Source organism: Gymnogyps californianus, chromosome 2 (genome assembly GCF_018139145.2).
Source record: "Gymnogyps californianus isolate 813 chromosome 2, ASM1813914v2, whole genome shotgun sequence".
Lineage (NCBI taxonomy): Eukaryota > Metazoa > Chordata > Aves > Accipitriformes > Cathartidae > Gymnogyps > Gymnogyps californianus.
In genome coordinates this window covers 83,760,610-83,776,596 of record NC_059472.1, presented here as the reverse complement: position 1 = coordinate 83,776,596, position 15,987 = coordinate 83,760,610, and the positions used below count along the sequence as shown (strand labels likewise).

Below are 15,987 nucleotides of genomic sequence, written 5' to 3'. Positions count from 1 at the left end.
ACTCTGACTGTGGTTGGGTGTTTTGTGAGGGAGTCCCAGTTAGCCCAGACCAACAAAATACCTGGGAGAGTGCTAAAATGTAGCAGTGTGAACAGTCGGTGTTCCAGGGATCATACTCACTCCCCGGCCTTGTTTTGTTTAACAGCCTGCAACTGCAGGAGATAAAAAGAGAAGTTGTTAGAGAGGAGCTCTGCTAATAATCTGTAACAAGTTACATTTCAAGGAAGGGAAGCAATTATAAATTGGATTCTGAACAACTAGAAAGTCAGTGGATTTTTTCAAACATATGGAAGAAGTGATGATGAAGCTTTTTTCTGAATGTAGAAAGGCAGAAGCAGCACTCATCACCTTATATATATACTGTGAACATTAACTTCTTTTTATGCAAAATATGTATTCGTTTGAAGTTCCCTACTAATCACAGATATGTGAGTTTATTTCTGCTCTTGGGCTGTATCTAGAGCCCAGTCTGCCACTGCTTTGGCAGCTGACAGGCAGACCACCTGAAGGTCATTTTGTATTCTATGGTAGTTTCCCTCTTTGAACCACTGAAGATTTACCTGTGTCCTCCAGTAGTATTAGCGAAGTTGGGACTGACAGTCTAGCATAAAAGAAGGGAGAGAGTGGCAAATGAGCAAGATATTATTAAAAAAAGGCAAGCGAAAGTTTTTTATGCAACATTATGTAGCAGAAAGATAAAACAGCTGCTTACTTTACCCCCTGATTATACCAATATATGTGTTGAAAAATTAAAAGACATGCAGGCAATCTACCTCTGTAATCCACGTTCCATAAGATTATTTCCTTGTTTTAGGAGTATTTTAAAATAGATCACTGAGATTGTTCATGTACTGCATTCAATTAAAAGTAGAAGACCATACATGTATTAAAGAACAAGCTGGTCCAAATTTGTAAAATACTTGGGACTTTTCCGCATATCTTAGAATTAGACTGGCAGAGCCTAGTAAGACCTCCATGGATGGACATAGTCTGTAATTATGGCCTTAAGGCCACTGCTCTGTCTGCTTTAGGGAAGAGTTTTCTTTATATAATAAATGCAATCTGAATTTCAGTGATATCAAGCTTGATTTCTTCAATCGACTCAATTATAACACAGAACACTTTGCTCCTTAGTCTAGTTGCAGAATAATCATTTATTTCATAACAATAAGATAGTGAAAAAAGTCAGCATTAATGAGAATACCACAGTATGTTTTTATAAGGTTTCACAAGCCCAGATTAAGCAATATGGAGAAGAGCTAAAGTTTAACAGAGTTGTTATAAAAATGAAAGAAATATTTCTGCATGTCATATGCTGTAGTTATGTAGGAATCATTTCTACAACCCTCTATCAAAAGAAAATACTGATTTACTGTATATCTTTTAATCACCTCTGTGTTGGGGTTCTTCTGCAGGTTATTGAAAATACTTTTTTATTGGGGGGGGTGTAGTAAGTAACTTTGTAAGGAAAAGAGTATGTTGTATCATAGGTATTTTATAACCTCTATGGAAATATCATTTCCACAATGTGGTGATCTTACTCTGTGTCAGATTTTTTCAGATGAAAGAATTATCTGTTCATCTCATTCTGGTTTCAGTAAGGGTCTGTAAATGGAATGAATATAAATGGCATTATAAGTGGCTGGTGTCATGCCTCTAAAGAGGAAGTTGGCATGAATCTTGGGATTCAGTCATCAAAAGTATACCTTGACATGAACAAGTAGAAGAGGGCTTCAAGGCCTACTGCAAATAAATAAATAAAATCATATTTTGCACCCACTGCAAGCGAGAAGAAAAAAAAAACTCACCATGCTGGAGATTTCCAAGAAGATAAGTAGAGGGGGTGGAGAAGAAAAGCTAATGAACTTCAATGCAGTGGAACATGATGCTCAGTTCTTGGCTCAGCAGCAAAGGTGTCACTTCCCACCTCATATATATTTCTTGTGTGAAACCTGTTACCAAATAAGTTATGATATTATGCTGATATAGAGCTATACTACCAGTTTTTCTCAGTGTCACTGTTAGGTGATATGCAAAAGCAAAACGTTGAGAGAAGTGAGTTAAAATGAATGTTTTAAAATTTGGCACAGAGCTTGACAGAAGGTGTGGCATGAAGAGTAGTCACCTGGTAAACAGTTTGTATCCAGTTTAAACAAAAACTTAACTCCTCTGTTCAAATATGCATGTGGAAAATGATCAGTCCTGTGGGCTAAAATATGCCACACTAGCTGTATTGTTGCACTAGAATTTCACAAAGAGCTACAGACTTCATTTTTCCATAGATTATGATAAACCCATTTAATGCTGTAGCTACAGTGGTAAGGAAAAAGAAGAAATTTTCTGGTTTGTTTGTAATAGGATGAGAAATCCAGCAGACGTATTTTTGCACTTATCACCCCTGTGTTTTTTGTTAAAAAACTCCAAACCCACAACCCTGCAATTTGGAAACTGTGTGACTGTTAATCATGGACAAGCAGTGCAAGAGGAGAGCTCTTTTCTTCCAATCTCTCTTCCCATTTCTCAGTCCCCATCTCTCTCTGTCCACAACCACTCATGTCTCTGATTTCTCACTGTCTCCAATTTTGTTTGATTTATCTGTGGGCTCTTATTCAGGGGCCAGTACTTTTAAAGAGGTGGCAACAAATTAAAACTAAATTTTACACATATGAAAATAAGATATAACTATATATCATCATAGCATTTCTTCCCCTGCACTCTCTTTATGCCCCTTAATTTCTTGGACTTAAAGGGATATGGGTGGCAGCTTACTATCCTAATTAGTGCCTATAAATGCTCTTGCAATGTGTGTGTAATAAGCATTAGTATTCTCATTGACTGTAATATATGCCAGATGGACCTGTAGGTAACATAATAGTGACAAAATCTTACATCGCTATCTCCCCTTTGCTTATTTACCTTTAACCTCTAACAGTTTAGAACATGTAATATCTGCTCTTTTCCCCTTCCTTTCCCTTCCCTTCCTCCATCCCTCTTCCCTTCCCTTCTTCCTCCTGACCTCTCCACCGCATGAGTCTTTGGCCACTGTCCTTTCAGATGTTTCTGAAAGCTCATTTGATCTATAAAACTTGTCACAAACAGGAGAACATGAAAGTCTTATTTTAACTTTTACTAAAGACCTTTTAACATTCTTCTGAGAATCAAGAGGATTTTATGTTGTGGATGAATTCCAAAACAGATATTCTCAGAATTCCAGGTATTCACATTTACAAGTGTCCATATACTACCAACAGCATAACACGGGATTAAAACACTTGCAGACTGGGCCCAAAATGTTTGTCAAAGTTCATTTAGACTCTAAGAAAAGTACATGAGCTTAAATAATCTTATTTATGTCATGCTAATTACTTTCCCCACCTCCTCTTTTTCCTCTGTTGGCCACAAATGCTTCCTGACAAATTTTAATTCTAGATGGTGCATTTTCACAGATTAGGACTGTCTAGTTTTAAGATGTCCCATGCTTCTACTCGACGGAAACAAACAATTAATAACATTTTTCATTTTTTGCTTCATTAAAGTGATATTCTGGTTTTGATATTGTAGATAATACAGCCAGTATCCTGACAAGACGAAGGAGATACAGTCGAACCACTCAAGAGATCTATTACCTCCCAGTTTTGATTTCTGACGGTGGAGTGCCCCCTCTCAGCAGCAGCAGTACTCTCACAATTAGGGTTTGTGCCTGTGAGAGAGATGGACGAGTGAGAACTTGCCATGCTGAAGCTTTCCTCTCCTCAGCTGGCTTGAGCACAGGAGCTTTAATTGCAATCCTGCTCTGTGTTGTGATTCTTCTTGGTAAGCCATTTTCAATATTAAGTAATGCTATCCTTCCACTGGCTCTCTGAATGTGACAGGGCAGAAATTTTTAATATGATATGTTTTTGAACCAGAGGCTGCCTGGTAGTAGGAGGTAATTAGAAACACATAGCTGTGATTAGGGGGAAAGGTTTAGCTAAAATTAATAGGGAAAAATGCCTTTAAAGTACATTCATGAATATCTGGAATCCACTAGAAATTATTTTTCAGAGGTTATCAAGTAATTAGCACTGCAGATCTTTTTTCTGTAAATTAGAAAGATTTCAAAAAGCCACTGACTCTAATTCCATGTCTAGAACAGTGTGAAAAAAGATAGAAAAGAGGAAAGCTTTTTGAAATGCATTACACTGTAAGAAGCACCATTAGCACTGTACAGAAGCCATTTCTTAATTACCTTTGTGGGATAAGCTGATAGCAATGCACAACATAATCCACAGGGGCAAGGGACATATGAGACTATAAGATGACTCCATTAGATAAATGCCATTGCAAGTACATTTTCTCTTGACTTTTTTTTTTTTTTTTTTGCCCAGGCCAATTTGAATGTTACCCATTAGTTAATATTCTTTTTTTTTTTTTTTTCTGGCAGAGGCACAACTTGCTGGGTACATAGCTCTGTACTACTCATGTGCCTTTCTGCATTCTTATAGAGACAGCAAGAAATAATGAGAATTGCAGTGTGACCCACATAGGAGATTTTGAGGATTTTTTTCCAGAGGCTCTACTTTTTCTAAAGACTACTTTCCTCACAGCTTACTTCAGAACTTCCTTGTTAGAAAGCTGTTTTAAAATGTGTAGTAATACATTTAGTTTATAATCTTATATTTTATCATACAAGATTGAATATTCATAAGGAAAAAAATAAACCTTTTACATTTTAATTCAGTATATATGCTAAACATTGGTTTTAATGAAGCACTGAAAGCCCTTAACAATGCTTCTGGAAAATGTCAGCCCTAGTTACTCATGTCTCATTTAGCTGAAAGAAAGTTATCCTTTTTTATGTCCTTTATGAGATCCCTAATAATCTAACTAGCAGATTTCATTATTGGCTCAAGAAACCCCAGCAATCCCCGCAAAGAAAATATACAGTAGAAGAGTGCTCTTTACTGACCCTTTGGAAGACCAGGCTGTATTGGAAGTTTGTAGTTTCAGTACAGCATTATTAATTTTCCCCTTAATTGTGTGGTCTCAGCCTGTTGCACTTTGGCATGTTGCTATGTCAAAACACAGCTGTATGGATTTCATGGATGCTTTCCAGGCATACGGTAATCTATCTTCAGGTAACACGTTACACAACAAAGGCATTGCTCACTTAGGAATATAAGTCCGCTCTTTTCCAGATTGGACAGGTGTGGTCACCATTTGTTACAGACATGTGCCCTGACATAATGATCCCAAATACCAATATTAGCCTGAAAATATTACACCTCTGTATTTGTGACTTAGTATCTGCTATTTGTTTAGCATATATCTACTTACTTCAGATGTAAACTTTAAACCTACTCTAATATCTGCAGTTTTCTCTTTAGCAATTGTGGTCCTTTTCATCACCCTAAGACGTAGCAAGAAGGAGCCTTTAATCATTTCAGAAGAAGACGTCCGGGAAAATGTTGTGACGTATGATGATGAGGGTGGTGGAGAAGAAGACACAGAAGCATTTGACATCACAGCACTGCGGAATCCATCAGCTGCTGAGGAGCTAAAATACCGGAGGGATGTTCGTCCTGAAGTTCGTCTTGTGCCCAGACATCATCCCTCCTCAAGCCTTGACAGTATAGATGTTCAGGAGTTCATTAAACAAAGACTGGTAGAGGCTGATCTGGACCCCAGCGTGCCCCCGTACGACTCCCTACAGACATATGCCTATGAGGGTCATAGATCAGAAGCTGGATCTATCAGCTCTCTGGATTCAGCCACAACACACTCTGACCAGGATTATAATTACCTTGGAGACTGGGGACCCGAGTTCAAGAAGCTAGCTGAACTCTATGGGGAAATAGAATCAGAAAGAACAACTTAGTTGTAATTCGAACAGAGAAGTTCCTAAACAGCTGGAGATATAATGACAGCAACGGTAACAAAAAATGAATACAGTACTTGGAACTGAGCAAGTTGTATGCAGTTACTGTAGAACAAGTGCCCTTTTCATATTTGAAACTGGGTTCTCCAATTGGAAGAAAGTCAAATTTTGAAAAATACAGAAAAAAGAAGCTATTGTCCCTTGTGTATATTTTTTAATTGCTCAATAAAGTCTGTGGTACCGTATCTGTAACAATACCTAAAGTAAAGCCAAGCAATGACATTTTTATTGCAATATGCTTAACATCTCCAGGCTACAGTAAGTTTATGTCATGCCTGTTTAGGAAGATAGCTAATGGAGGAGCAAATCTCTTGCAGGTGGTTGTGATGTTGCATTTCTAGCTGTGCTCTAGGCCTTGTGATCCCAATGTGAGGTAGCCAATGGGGTTTACTATCAGTGTGAGAAGTGCTAACAGTCTGTTTCCTTTACAGAAGGGATAAGCCACACCTGTCCTCTTAAATAAATGGTCCTTTGATGATTTAATCTTATCGAATTAGCAGGTTGCATTGAGATGATGTCATTTCATTATGTCCTTCATAATCTTTTCATCCATAACCAGCTAACAGAGGGAGGACATCATTAGCTGTTAGCTCAAACATGGCTCTAGCCCATTACCCCAGACCTGCTCTGTTACTGCCTGCTAGAGGAACTGTTGTTTCCAGTGTTGTGCTTTTTCTTTTTGTCTTTTCATGGGAACATCATCCATTTAAATGGAATGGGTCCAAAGTACTCTTTATGCAGCAAAGCAGATGAAGCATAGGCTCTTTCAATAAAAACAATGGCAGCACCATTAAACTATGCAGTTGTTTGGTTCACTGTGCTTCACTGACGTCAATAGATGAAGCTTTTCAAGTCTTTTGCTGGTCTGAATCCAGGAGCTACCACAGTCAGTTTAAAACACAGAGCTCTTAATCATAATGTCTCTCTATTTCCGTGTGTGACTAAAAGCAAAATAGAGCTGCTGATAAGACATTGGGATAGCAAAAACTGAAACAAAGAGAATAAGATGATGATGCTTTTTTCTTTTTAGTTCAATCGACTGATATTTAATTTCTCTTAATTTCCATCTAAGCAGAGCAAGCTTTTTTCTCCTTATTTCAAGCATCATGGGAACAGGAACATTTTAAGTCAGTGGAAGAAGAAAAAAAAAATGTACCATTATTGTGGTTCCTATGGATTAAATAAATTGATTTCTTATGTTAGTAACTTTTTAGCATTGCAGAACTGCTAAACAGTTGTGCTTAACATTGCAGGCTGCTTAACACCTAATGCAGCAGATTCTTATGTTTCCCTTTGGTTTTTTGAAACTTTAACCTTTTGTTTGTCTTTCTTGTGATAATACTATGAGAGGACCAGGAGCCCATAATATCTCATGAAAGATTATGACCTATAAGGCTCACCATCTATTACAGTCTTCTGCTTCTGAGAAAATTGTAGCCCCACTTAGGGAAGTGGACTTTTTGCAATATGCATTTGATAGGGAAACTGTCCAGAGCAGAAGCTGTGTACTGTTTTTTTACTCTCTGCGCTGGTGTGGAGAGTGATACAGATCTGTACACTCCACTAGATTCCTCCCTATGCATTTTAGGTGCCACTTACCTTCAGCTTAGTAGAGAAGGGTCTGTATTTATTGCTGACCTACTGTGGGCCAGACAGGTGAACCAGATTATTAAGCCTTCCCTTCTTTACTGTATGGTTGGGTAGGTCCTAGACATGACTGAAACTCTGATCAGTTTTACTTTGAGGATTTTTTTTTTTTTTTTTTTTTTAAATGAACTCCTTCCTGAGATATAGTTGACTGCTTTTGGTTTAAACAGCCTTCTGGAAAAATTAGCAAGTAGCTTTGTAAGAAACTTTTCAAACTCTAAAAAGGATTAGTTGCACTGTAGTTCCAGAATTGGTTTTTACTACACTGTTTTGTTTGTAACTTGAAAATTGTAATGTTTCCCTTTTTGTCAACATCTGAACCCACAAGGCAATTTAGAGGGGAAGAAACCCCAAACCCTAAAATGTTCTGCTGATGATTTGAAAGTAGTTTAATAATCTGTGTTCAGATTTTTTTTAATGTTTAACAGATACAGAATCTTCTAGAAATGCATTTAAAGAGACATTCTTATTGTAAAGTTAAACAGATGCTTTAATGCAGTAAGAGTTATACTCAAGCTGAGAACAGTTTATGTATTGTCTTTTTTTGGGGTAGAGTTAGGATATGTTTCAGTTTTGTCCCAAATGAAGCAACTAGTAGTGCAGATCGCACTTGCTTTATGCCAACATCTAAATTTTTATGTTGTATGAGTAGAGTGCTAAGAAGAAAACCTTCCAGCATTAGTAGCACCATGGGCCATAATACTTTGTACCACATCTGCATGAAAACTGCATTCATTGTTGTATTATAGCTTTGAGAGCCAGGTATTAGTTATCTTTATGTCTGTTCCCTCTGGCCCTACAGCAAAGCAGGGAAAATCAATTGTATTTTGTGCTTTAAGCAGTGTTCCTGCCATTGTTTTCTTTTTATTTGCATCATCGAACATTCAGACTTAAAGCCAACAGAAGTGCAGTGACATAAGCAAATAATCACTCCTTACACTCATGTTCTGATTAAGTTAATGAGAGAAGGAGGTCATATCTCAGAGAAATAAGAATCCCCTTTTCACCATTCCTGGCGCTCTCTTTGCTGCTGTACAGCACGTACATCATACCCACAGCCCCAGGAATTCTGAATCCTTTAAAACTCTGCAGGGTTATTGAGACGCTGCTTCAGTGATGCTGCGGTGTGTCCTGTTTGGTATGTCCTATCCACAGTGATCGCCAAATGTGCTTTTCTATCATGATATGTCTGCATGCTTGTTATGCTTACTGTTCTTTACTCAAATACACATCACAGTGCCGTGTTGTTTGCATGACAAATAGCAGAGTATTAAATCTTCAGGGCCACAGAAAAAGGCCTCATGGTGCAGAAAGAACAGGTTTACAGATTTCTTTTCCTGATCCCACAAATTTTTCCTTTGGTCCTTTGTGTCCTAGAAAGAAATTTAAACTATATTTGAGAATTTCTATGTTAACATTGATTAAACTGGAAGAAAATTAACACTGTATGCCATGGAGGGCACGATCATTTTGTAGCATCGCTGATTTAAACAAAGTACACATTCAGTGAAAGTATCGTGGGAAACTCTTTCCTAGTTTATGGTTAAGTCTCATTGTATAGACTTTGCTTAAAGCTTTCATGGATCTTTTGTGTACTCATATTCTCAAATATTTTCCTATTAGCCTAAATAGTAAGCCTGTTGCCGCTTCACAAGTAAACGCTGAAAACTGCCAGTTTTACTTAAACTGGAAAATACTGAGTAAAGTTAAACGTCACATACAAAGTGGTGCTTAAGGGCTTTCTGATTTACGATTTTATTTCTGCAACAGCTATTCAAATAATAGTACCTTTACACCAAATTAATTAGTTGCATTCCTTCAAACAAACCCTCTTTCTTGTAATGGTGAGGGCACTCAGTATGCTGTGGTCTTGACACGTCATCTGAGAAAATGGTCTGTATAAGTATTTTAAAATGTGAAAATATATTATCAACATAAAAACAGTCAAAAATGTAATTTAATACACTTTAAAGACAAAGAAGAACTTAAATTCAACTGTCATTAGATTAAGATTCATACATTGAAAACAAATCAATTTGTTTATCAGTGTTACCGTTTATTACATGCACATAGAAGACTGTAAAAGTTGAAATTAATTTCACTCTGTTATGCACTTTATTTTTTTCATTCTTCTTAAAAAACCAAAATAATTGCAGACATTTTTGGTTTTGAATTCTAATTGATGCAGTTGTTTAAGTTGTGAATACTGCAAGAAAATGTCTATGTGAAAATATTCTCACTGGTATTTAAAAGGCATTACGAAAGTTCTGTGGTCTAAGGCTTTGTAAAATCATCCTTTAGAAAATCTAAGTATTGGACCAGTCTGGAATTAACCAAACTCATAGACTCACACAAAGGGTGACAAAGGAAATATTCTAAATGCAGAGAATAATATGAAATTATGCTGCCTAGGGTTACTTTGTGGATTATAAAGTGCTAAGACCTTGTACTTGCAGTACATATAAATGGCACAGTGCATTCTAAGGAACATTAGGAGCGCATTGCAAGTATTGGGCCGTCCTTATTTTTCCAAAGCCTCCAAAAATATATATATTTTTTTTAACAAAAGAGTAATGTAAAGTATACCTCCTTATGCAAGTGTTACTGATGATAGAAATTGTTACATTTTCTTTTAATAAACAAAAGGGACAAAATCTTTTATTCATATTTTTCAAATAAAATATGCTCTTTGCTATGGTGATGGGTTATTGTATTCCTCATCACAACTAGAACGGGTTATTTTCTCTTCACTCCTGTATTTTATACTCACCAAAGAAATACAACTATTTAAAAACACTCTGTCTTTAAGAATCAGATGTGATACATTAGTACTGATGAGGTCAATGTCAGAAACAGTATGGTAACTTTAACTAGATTTTAACGCCTGGTATAGTCGCTCCGTTGTGTCACTATTTCAAAGACTGTCTTACATGATTATTGCTACAGATGGGTAGGGAGAGGGAGAAACACCAAGAGATACTGTGCAACAGACTGCAGTATAACTGCTAAATGGTTCATTACTTTTACTTGTGGCAACTATTCCACTCCAACCATCACTGTCCTGAAACTGAAATACAGCGTTATAGGATGAATACATTATCCACATGAGTGAGTTAGGGAATTGCACATCTATGAATCCAGATTGGTGGTAACAGCCAGGGTTATTATCCTAAGTTGACACAGAACAGAAGAGAAAAAACAGGCAAGGACATTCACAATGATCAAGCTCAGGCACATGCAATGCAAGTGCACAGGAATCCCTCATTCTTTCTCAAAGGAATTAACCAACAAATTACATCTTGGAAAATGTTGGTACCATGGCTCAAAAGGAAGTTGTTGCATGCAAGACCTCCTTTCCCAGACTGACATAAAATTAAAAAATAAAGCTAAGGTTGACAGGAAATGAAAATACAATTTTGTTGTAGTACCCTACTTGCTCTACTGTATTGCCCACAGGCCAATTTCGATTGTGTACCACCATACTATGCAATTCCCACGTGCCTCAGCACAGCCCCAGAAAAAAATTATTATGGTAAGATAATATTTGCAAGACAAATATTGTCAGCCTGAATCTGAATGCAAGTTCAGGGGAGGAGCTAGTGGTTTCGTGGTTTTTGTTTTCGTCCTCATTTGAGGTGTTTAAACTTTCTAAAGAATGTTTATAAAGATTTTAGATCATCTTCCATATTTAAGATTCACTGAACTTTTTTTTTGTCTTAGCAAAGCTTGCTATCCTCTTATATAATTGTTAAATTAAATTTTAGGTTGCTTGAAGTCCATACTGCTCCTTCCATACGTGGCAAATGTATTATTTATATTCAGGTACAGAGAGTCTTCAAAAGCTAGAAAGCTTTGCTTGTGAGTTTAGTAGGCTTTTTCTGTGGGCTTTGTGATTCCGTGTAGCATTTTTGTGTTGTGTAACTCCCCACAAATCCATCAACACACCTCAACCTTCAATTAATCAAGAAACTCCTGAAGATCCAACAAACTCTTTCCACACTAGCTGCCTCTAAATTTGGTTTGTTCTGGAAGTACGTGCAATAGACCATGTTATAGCTGGTGGGCAGGCACTACCTGCAGAAACATCCTCATCCAGCAAAGCAACCTTCAAAGGGAAAAAGGAGATTGGGATTAGGACTCTTAGAGGATCATAGGGCACACAGAGCTTGAAAGGTGTTAGATTATTAGCCAAGCCTGAACAAAATCAGGGTCCATGGGACCTTCATAGTGGACCTTGTCATCATGCACGTTCAATGTCCAAATAGCTGGTGAGCTCTATGGAAAGCCCAATAAAGGTACATGTAAATAAGTGAACTGTTTGAATATCTGAACTGCCACGTCTTCTGCTAGAGTCTTGGATAGGAATGGACCAGTCTTAATGCATCTGCCAGGCTTACAGGGTGAACACAATTCTGAGACATGCTGCAGTTCTAACACACGCCTTTTCCTGCCACATTAACTGTTTTGAAACAAATTAGATTGCCTTTGACTTTATTCTGAAGATTGTACATTGTTTACTTGAAATCTGAATTAATATCCATGTTCCATGTTTAAAAGTAATTCTTTCCTGTATCTTCTGGAATTGACTGGGGACAAAGCACCTACTAGTAAAATTCAGCCCTGCTTTGAAGTCTCAAGCACAATGTATCTAACAACCAATTTCATGATAGGATTTAGGTTGGGCAAAAATCAAATACTGGTTGTGTACAAAAAGTAAAGTTAGTTTAGGTCTATTGATTTAAAACTATGCTTGAAGTGTAAAGGTATATGAAAATATACACATCCTGATTATGTCATGAAGAGCACATTTGGATTTCTCAAAAAGAAGTAAAAACAGCTCACGATCTGTACTATTTGCAGCCTCTTTGAACCTACTCTTTTTGATCAAACTTGTATTTTCCAGTTAGTTTCAATGCTTTGTGCTACATAAATTTTCAACTGGGAAATGGTAATGTGGAGGAGAATGATTCAGAGATTAAAATATTTTTAATCTCTAGCTGCTATAACTATTAAAAAAAAGACTAAAATTCAAAACGTCTTTATGAAACAAATTGGATTATCAGCTCTGAAAAGCAAGTCACTTTCATATGATGTTGGTAATAATAAAAATAATAATGTTCTTGTTCTTTCTTACTTGTTTTTATCATAAAGCATCAAATCAGAAATTGTGGTGCCATTTCTTCTATTGTATGTCTCTAAAATGTTTCAAACCTGACATATAAAGGGAACATCTCTGTGAATGAGGTGTCTGTTCTGTTTTGTCTATCCCGAGACTGAGATTTTTTTAAATAGTTTCATACTGAGAATTTTTTTAATGTAGGATGCCAAAGTATGCTTTAATTGTTAACTGAGTTATATAACTTCAAATATAGCATCCAGTTTTCTGAGAGAGAGAAGGAAATGAAAGACAAAGTAAACCTCTCAAATCTTGTACATGGAACACAAGCTCAGACTCTTTAAGCAGATCTGAAAGCACCACCTCATCAGCATATTCTATCCTATGTAGTGTTATTTAAAAATGAAAACAAAAAAACCCTCTAGCAATCACTTCATGTTGTGTCCTTATTTTCCAAATGACCATTTCATGTATCCTTATCATGCTTTTTTCAATAATATTTTACAGTTTCAGTAAGACTCACTAAAATTTTTTTGACAAATTTTCTTCTAATTTCCTGAGAACATTAAGAACTCACTTCTGTTGAATTTGATGGGAAGTCTATCAGAAGGACTGTTCTTTGACCAAGTCAAGGATAGAACTTCTCATCAAAATCTGGAAGGACTAATCAATAACTCACTGGTCAAAGCACTTTATCATGGGTGTGGAAGACTGGCTTCAGAGCAGGATGTTAGACCAGTTCAACTATTCCCTTATCATAATCCACATCACAAATTTCAACGAACTTTTACTGATTGCTTAATGAGCATTTTTGGGTAAAACAGCATTCTTATTTCCTGTCAAGCTCTGTGGGGCTGAGTGATCCTGAAAATATGAGTTATGTATTGTTCACTTTATATCCTCCTTTATTGTTTCATGTTGTTTTCTTTTCTACGCTCACCAGCCCCCTTTTTGTGCTGGATGCTTGAAGCACTGTAGTACGATAATTTATCTTAAGAATGTCAGGGGAATCTAGGAATAAAACTTCATCTCTCTGAAAAATGGAAATACTTATCAGTGGTATCTGATGCCAAATGTACTAATCTTCATTTTTTACTCTGGGGCAAACATTTTAATGAGACTTTATCACAACTGAATTCCTTAGCTTTTTCCCATGCATAATAATATGAAATTCAAATCAGCTTCTATGATAACTTAAACAATCTTGGTGTTATTAAACATTTATATTGGCCAAGACCCTAGTGTCCTAGGTCACATAGAAAATGATATTATTTGCCTAAGGAATTTCTGGCTTAAAAGGCAAGATTTCTGAATCCAAAGTTACAAAGCAAAAACTTGTAAGGGAGGGAAGGGGATTGCAGGAAGCGTGAAGAGCAATGGAAGGGTAGTACAGTGGATAGCAAATATCACAGGGCAGATACAATTACTGGTGAAATGATCAGAGATAAGCCATACCATCAATAAAATACAGGACAGATTTTTCAGTAATGTATTACTATTATTATTGTAAAGCTTTATGAATTAATACTGCAATATTTTATGACTATTCCCATTACAGGTAATAAAAACATAAGTTATATGTGATATATAATGGGGATAGACTATGAAATTCAGAAAAAAATTACAATGGAAAAAGGAACATATTTTAAAGTTATTTATTCATTTGTGTTTCTTTACATTATTCAGCTATTGCTAATTTCTATTGCTGATATTGTAAATACCCCACATTGCTGGGCCAGTCATGTACATGCAGATTCCCACTGGTATGCTTAGGTTTTTGGCTTGCTGATTTTGTATATGGATTTTGAAGATATTTAGTTTGTTCTGCAGGAGGTTTTGGACTGTACTTTTGTAAAGAAAAACTGCTACAATTTCCCCACTTCTGGAGCAGAATTTTAATTTTTCTGATAAAGATTACACATTGCAGGAACAGTGACAATAGCTACACAGAGGGCTGCAGGTGAAAATGGTCGTGTGGCTACTTACAGGGATCTGTTACTTTTTGCCTGATTTGTATCCACACAAAATATTGGCAGAGCTCACAAAACATTGGAGAAAGCTTCTGTCATGATATATATACCAAAACCTCTGGTGACTCTTTTCCAGCTCTTTCATGTCTAACCAAATTTCAGATTATGTGAGTTTAATATGATTTCATTGCTCACACTTTGTTTAGCTTGTGGGGAAAAAAAAAAAGTCAAAAGAATATAGACATCATACAAAATATGGAACATAAATGCACAATATGTGCACCTCATGCTGTATTCAGCTTACTATCCCAGCTTTATCCCTACAAGAAGAAAGTGAAAAGGGGCAAACTCTTTGGCTAGGTTGGACCTTCGACTTGTACACTGGGTTCTCAACTGTCATGTCAATGAAGTGATAATTTTAATGTGTACATGCAAAGATGTGGTGTGTCAATTGAAAAGTAAGGGACTTTGGACAGCAGTTTAAACTTGAACTCAGGCGGCCTCTTGCCAAGTTATATTTTAGAAGGAAAGAACATCTTGTGAGAAAACAGGTCAGATGATAGAAACATCCCTATTTAAGTGTGTGGAAGGGGTACTTGGTGTCTTGTAGAGTTTTACGTGATTCTGACAGCCAAGAAGATGCTGCTATGATTTGTTCCTGTGGAAAAGAAAACTTTTGCCCTCTGAAAGTGAAAAGCTTTTCCTTGTTTGCAAGGTGTTTTATGTCAGACATTATCACAACTTGAAAGGATTCATCCTGAATGCGAGAGGTTGTGATGGTCAATCTGTCTCTTTGCATCTTGTGCAGTTGCTGTTGATGGTGCAGTCTGTATGGTCCTTGGTATTGCTAAGGAGCATCCCATTCTTGACAGACTTCTTAATAAAAGTATGATGGTAAATTTATTTGGTTAAAAAAATTAATATGAAATACTGAGCATTTCAGTTAAAGGTCACTAGTTCATATTTTAAATGGAAATGAGAAATGCAAACATGATTAGCACCAAATGACTGCTTCTTTACATGAAGTTTGTTTGTAATCTCACTTCAGTGTTAGTACAGAAGACCTGCATGATGGCAGTGCCAAAGAGATAGTCAGTCACTCTGATCACCATATTCTTGTCTGCTCCTAATTGTATTCTGAGCTTCTTGTTTGAGGGTCTGACAAGTATTGCTGTAAACAGACTTATCCAATTTTCAAATAATAGCACTGTAGCTGTATTCAGCACAGCATTCCATCTCCAGCTTCCATCCTTGCTACGTCACTGGTGGTGTTTCCAGATTGGAGTGGGACACTGTCATGCCTCGGCAGCTATCAAAATCTGAATAAAACTTTCTAC

The 15,987-nt window shown here is 36.6% G+C and overlaps 1 protein-coding gene across 3 annotated transcripts in view; it reads left to right on the top strand.

Moving 5' to 3' along the window:
• CDH18 (cadherin 18) overlaps window positions 1-6,415 on the top strand; it is a 195,126-nt gene extending 188,711 nt beyond the window's left edge. For 2 of the 3 annotated variants that reach the window (XM_050891432.1, XM_050891430.1), the window contains 2 exons: window positions 3,562-3,813; window positions 5,367-6,415. In XM_050891432.1, coding sequence (XP_050747389.1) covers window positions 3,562-3,813; window positions 5,367-5,857 — 743 coding nt within the window. In that variant the 3' untranslated portion in view covers window positions 5,858-6,415. Of the gene's footprint in view, window positions 1-3,561; window positions 3,814-5,354 lie in introns of all 3 variants that reach the window. The other variant, XM_050891431.1, reaches the window with a different exon arrangement.
• The last annotated feature ends 9,572 nt before the right edge of the window (window positions 6,416-15,987 follow it).